At 42.0% G+C, this 6,000-nt stretch overlaps 1 protein-coding gene across 10 annotated transcripts in view; it reads left to right on the top strand.

Moving 5' to 3' along the window:
- Positions 1–6,000, top strand: part of SYNRG (synergin gamma) — a 35,617-nt gene that overhangs the window by 16,919 nt on the left and 12,698 nt on the right. For all 10 annotated transcript variants that reach the window (XM_035342773.1, XM_035342772.1, XM_035342779.1 and 7 more), the window contains one exon: positions 312–1,265. In XM_035342773.1, coding sequence (XP_035198664.1) covers positions 312–1,265 — 954 coding nt within the window. The remainder of the gene's footprint in view (positions 1–311; positions 1,266–6,000) is intronic.

The raw sequence follows: 6,000 nt of genomic DNA, 5'->3' as shown, positions 1-6,000 counted from the left end.
TTTTTTATTAACTCATTTTTAATGGAATTTAATTTAAATTTTTGGCTATTTGAAAGACTTTTTTTTTTTTTTTTTTTTTTTTTTTTTTTTCTGGTATGACTGTTAGAATCGCTGACCCTGAAACTTGTGTGCTCTATACAAGTTGAGTTTGCAGTTCTACGTGCATCCCAAGGTCTTAATTTAAATAGTTTGCATAAAATCTTTCTGACATTGCATGAAATAATTTGCTTGCTTGCATGGTATGGATAAGATGTATTTGTTGTCACTGCAGTATCTTACTACCGTGTTGTTTTTCATTGTTTTTCTGTCAGGAGATAACCTTGCAGAATTCAAGTCTGCAGGAACCGATGATGGCTTCACAGATTTTAAAACCGCCGACAATATCCCGCCATTAGAGCCACCTACAAAAGACAAAACTTTCCCTACAGCCTTCCCTTCTTTACCTATTCAGTCAAAACAGCAAACACAAGCTAAGCCCTCTTTGAATCTAGCAGACTTGGATCTTTTTTCCTCTACTGGAGAAAACAAGCAGCTCTCCTTCCCACCTGCATTCAATGCATCAAAATCGTCCTCCTCCTTTCCTCCACCACCTCTTCCATCTACCACTGCGCAGCCAGCACCTAGCAAAAGTTCAAGCTTAGCTGATGAGTTTGGAGAGTTCAACCTTTTTGGGGAATTTTCTAATTGCGCATCAGCCGGTGGGCAAGATGACTTTGCAGATTTTATGGCTTTCAACAATAGCAGTGGATTTTCTGAACAAAAACCAGACGACAAATACAATGCACTTAAGCTAGAGGCCAGCCCTGTTCCTCAGCCCGGCTCATCTGCCAGCACGGCGAGGAGTGGGCAGAATTCAGCCACCTCTGTTACGCCCACCAAATACGATATCTTCAAACAGCTTTCTCTGGAAGGCTCTGGAGCAGGCTTTGAGGAGGGGAAGGACAACACGCTTTCCTCAGTGAAGAGCGACGATGATTTTGCTGACTTTCACTCTAACAAGTTTTCTTCCACGTGCAGCAGCACAGATAAGTCCCTGGTGGACAAAGTCGCAGCTTTCAAGCAGGCCAAAGAAGACTCTGCTTCAGTGAAGTCTCTGGATCTCCCGTCTATTGGCGGCAGCAGTGTTGGCAAGGAGGATTCTGAAGATGCGTTGTCTGTTCAGTTTGACATGAAACTGGCTGATGTGGGAGGAGATCTTAAGCATGTCATGTCTGATAGCTCTTTGGATTTGCCAACAGTTAGTGGCCAGCATCCACCAGCAGCAGGTGAGGAATTGGTTAGATTGCTCTGGTAACGTAGGTGGTGGAGGTCTCAGTGTTCTTCTGTGTGCTAAATTACAGAATAATGCACTGGCCTTTCAGTAGTGAAAGGCTTCTATATCTGTGCACCTGCTAACCAACAGCCCCTTAAAAGGGCAGTATTTATTTTGTCTTAGGTGACTAGAGATTGAGCAGTTTGAACTCAATTCCAGTTTATTTTTGAGATTTGACAACATCGTATTACTGGTACCTGTTAGCAATTGTCACTTAAGGGATTTGAATGGAAAATTTTCTAATGCAAACGATGTCATTCCATTTATATTAACGAGATGAATGGCAGAGAGTCTCACTTTAATTTCTTGGTTTCAACAAAGCATTTGACTCGGGGACTTAACCCACTCTGTGCTGCTAAAAGGGTAGGCAGAACACTCATTTGTGCTGTTAATGAAAAGCTGTCTAATCAATAACACTAGTATATTCCCGTTAGAGGGGGGCTTAATTAGCGTAGCCAGTATTTTGCAGGACTACAGGTATTGTGTACACTTTTTAGAATTAATGCCTTCATTGGAATAATTGTGCAAAGGGTCTGTAAATGCTAGTACCATGACTGATAGCTTTTGGACCTAAATGTAAAATCACGGGACTCTTTATTTTATCCTTATCAGGCTTTCACCTTCTTTAATTTCCCTTTATGAAAGTACTCCTGAGAGAATGAATTAACCATCTCCAATCTGATTGCATATCATAAAACAAATTTCCCAAGTGTCCTGCTTTTTCTTTTCATATGTACATAGGAAGATAAGATGTAGTTAAATGTTCTGTGGCCTTCAATAATACGGGAACCATTACTGTGTTCTGGGGACAAGTATTATGCAGTCAAAGGCTTTTCTGGACGGGGGAAGCATACAAACTGTAAAAGTAAAAGCTGTTACTGCAAGAATTGGTAATTTCCAGATGAAATAATTCTTCCATTTTTGCAGATATGGGTAGAGAAAATATACAGTACTGTAATTTTGCATTATATGCTATTTTTAAGTAGGGGAGAAAAAATTGAGTTGGCAACTTCGACATGGAAGATACTCTATAACAGGGTACAAAATATCAGGAATAATTTTATTAGCAAAGACATTTAATTTTCATATTACTGCTTGGTGAAATTCCAAGTTGAGTGAGCTGTCAAAAACGTAGCACCTACAGTGTATTCTTGAATGTTTACCTTGGTTTTGAAAGCACTTTTTTCGTAATATTTTTCTAGCCTCTTTTGGTGGTAGCTTGACTTATGTAGCTCTTCTACGGTACGTGAGCTTTTGCCACAGAAATCAGTGATTAATAATTGCCGTTTGTGGCAGGAAAGATTTCTTTGGTTTGTCTAAAGGGGTTAGCCGATCATGTGCTTGTTGCTAAACTTTTGAACTTTGAAGTATTAATTAGAAGCTATTTTTATTAAACTCAAACAAGTCTGTATTCTCTTATGGTGCCAAGCTAGATGTTTTTCCACAAGGAGGGTTTTACTCCATTTGATTCTGTTCCAATCTCCTAGCGGAGCGTGCTCTGGACTATCTGTTACAAATACTTCTGTGCTCATGTGTTCCTCTATGTATGTTTGATGCATTTCAAGCTACGAACTGCTGATGTTCAAGTCCTTTTTTTTTTTAGTTTACATAAGTTAAAAAGCAGTTTTTTTTTCCTCCATTTCCTTCGATCTGTAAATCTAATGTCAAAAAGGGACAGTATCCCTTTGTAGTCCTCAGTGCTGAGAAACGGCAGACCAGTCACTGGGAACCGTTAGGTTTGCAAGCAATATTTAACACCCCGAGTGAACCAGAGCAGCGGGGTGGGGGCTGTTGATAAATATTAGACTTTTCTGCTGTACTGATATAGAGGTTTTTATCCTTTGGCTATTGAGATTTCACGTTGTGTAGCTTTTCGGATGCGGGCAGGTAGGTTGCTTGCGCTGGGAATTAGCAAGAAGACACCTAGCTGCTTCCCATGCGGCTGGCCTTGGCCTCTGAGGGAAGCAAGGTTTTCTGTTTTGCTCTCCAGAGGGGATACTGTCTCTTTAAACTTTGCTATAATTCTTTGTGTGGAAGGTAGATTATACTAATGTTGCCTGATTTCTCTTGCATATACTTCGTATAACCCTTTGAGCACTGCCTGCATGCTGTTAATTCAACTGGGCTGCTTCTTTTATACCAAATTTATGTTTCACTCCAAGACTAAAGCATTTTTAATTAGCATCTAGTCATGTTATGTGAACCTAATTTGTTCTGCATCCTGCCGAACGCCGCAGTGGGAGCGTACCTCGCCGGGGGTATTCTCAAAGGGTTATCCAGTTTGCTGCACTTACAAATCTGTAAAGTACCTTTTTCTTTGGCATTACTGGAGATCTCTGTATATTTTAATCAACTTCAGGTTTTTTGCTGCTTTTCTAATGTCTTATTTCAACTAAACATTTCCTGTGTGAATGTGCCTTCTCAGATCTGCTTTGATATCTCTCTTCTGCAAGTATTGACCTGCATGCTTTATTCTGGTAACACCCTTACGAGCTCCTGTGTATCACTATCTTTTGTGATCTGTAAGTCCTGCTGTGTTAATAAATATTATCTTGGCATATTTTGAAAACGTGGGGGTGTGTGATTTGTTGCTGGATTGCAATCATACCTTTTTTTTTTCCTGAAAAATACAAAGTTTAAAGTTATAGTATCCCCTTAAGCTGGTAGGGCGGCGTGTGAGCTTCTCCTCTGCAAACCTCTTGAGCTGCGTGCTTGGACCTCCCTCTGTGCCTTTCTGAAACCTTCCAAATCAGGCTAGACAAAAACGTTTTTAAGAGAAGTTCTTGAGAGGGATCGAACAGACCAGATGTACGGTGGCAGGGCTGTTTCTGTGCATTGGTTTTGAGGGCATGGTGGTAGTTCGAACTGAAGACAGCAATATTGGTACCTCTGTCTCCTTGTCTGTATTTCCCTGCTGCCAGCCAAGGTTGTAAGAAGACTTAGAGAAGAAGGCCAGTTGGAAAATGTGTCACTCTTCAGGCATTTATGAGTAGGAGACCATTAAACAGTATTTTGATGTTTATTTAGCTGATCTAGAGTGAGGTAACTGGTGCCCCAAAGTATAAAGGGCCCTGCTTCATTCTTCTCTGTTTTCAAAGTCCCAGCTTACTAAACAGGGAAGTTTTCAAACACAAATGACAGCTGCAAATCTGTGCCACAGCACGGTGTTACTTCAAATTCTTCCAAATCCTGGGCCACCAACAGTTTTGGATTATTGTCAAATTAGCAGACAAGGTTAAAAGCCAAAAATAATTGAGATGTGGGGTAAAGTTCAAGTGTTATGCCAGTGCAAACTGGATTTTTGTAGTTCCTTGCCCCAAGAGCAAAAAAACAGGCTAGAAGCCAGTTTTTCCTTCTTTACGCCAATCTTTTTTGAAAAAACAGCCCAAACCTCTCTCGTTCTACAGAACCTGTACATTATGTCTAGCCCTAAAGCTTTTTAAACAGAAGGCGTGAACATAAACCTGAGAGACTTACTTCTGCAGGGCTTGTGCTATTAGTATTTGTTCAGCTAATCATACCTGGAGGAGGGAGAGTAATGTTCACGACTGCTTTATTACATTTTTGTCCAGACTTGACAGTCAAATTCACATGCTTGCAAATAGAAGAGATGTAAAAGACTTAGTTATCCTGCGAAGGTTCCCACCAAGGGAAGATACCTGTGGTCTTCTGAAGCTGAGCAGAAGGGCACAGAGCCACCAGCAACTCCTTGCAGCTCTGCCCTGGCTCCCAAAGGGTCGAACTGAGCTGGCTCCTGCATCCCGTGCACGTTCAGAGGGTCTTTATTCTGCTGTGAAACAATGTTCATCATGATAACAGGAAAATAATTAGCAAGGCTTTTCATTCCACAAAAGGTTTCCTCTCCTTTTCCCTTTGTTTTAATGTAGCTTATGTTCAGCACTCTCGATGGCTCCACCTCAGCAGTGCCGGGTGCTGCCTTTCAACAGAATTGCACTGGAGCAGTTGAAGCTGTTGTGGACTTCAGCAGCTGGGAAAGGGGCTTTGCATTGCTCTGATTGCTGGTAGGCAGGACACAGCAGCAGTACGAGCTCCGTTCTCCTTCAGTTCTCATCCTGGCCCTTCTCGGGGGTCTCCTCCCTGGAAGGGCTCCGGAGCTGGTGCCTGCCACCCGTCAGTCTTGGGGCTTCTTGCTGGTGACGGTGCTGGTGTAGGAGTTGGGCTGGGTTTTGGGGCCAGGACCAGAAGCAGCGTCCTGCATCACCCTACCACCCCGAACGTGGTGCAAGAGCTGCATTTATTCATTAGAGTTAAATATAAACTGAAATATTGAAAAGTGAAACCCTCCTATGTTGGCTAAAATCACTAAGTATGTGATACAATCTCGAGAATTGCCTTTTTTGTTGTTGTTGGGCTAATTCTGTCAAAGGTTTTCCTTAAATGACTGAACTGTTGACATCGAAGACTCCAGCTTGTAAATTGCCTCCAGGCATAACTTGATCCTTGATAGCTGCAATACATTGTTATAGTTGGCTCAAATGAAGGATGGCAAGTTTTTCTGTAGATTAGATAACGCTGGGAATCAGTGTTTTACCTGTATTTCACCCTGTCAGTATTCTCCCAAGCTCTGGCTGGCAGTTCCTCCCGCGCTGCTCAGCACCATCAGCGGTACTGGCCCCAGGTGATCCTCAGACAGGCTGAACATGGAGCGGGGAGCACGACTTTGGTAG

The sequence above is a fragment of the Oxyura jamaicensis genome, chromosome 19 (assembly GCF_011077185.1).
Source record: "Oxyura jamaicensis isolate SHBP4307 breed ruddy duck chromosome 19, BPBGC_Ojam_1.0, whole genome shotgun sequence".
In the NCBI taxonomy this organism is placed as follows: Eukaryota; Metazoa; Chordata; class Aves; order Anseriformes; family Anatidae; genus Oxyura; species Oxyura jamaicensis.
This window is presented reverse-complemented; position numbering and strand designations above follow the sequence as displayed.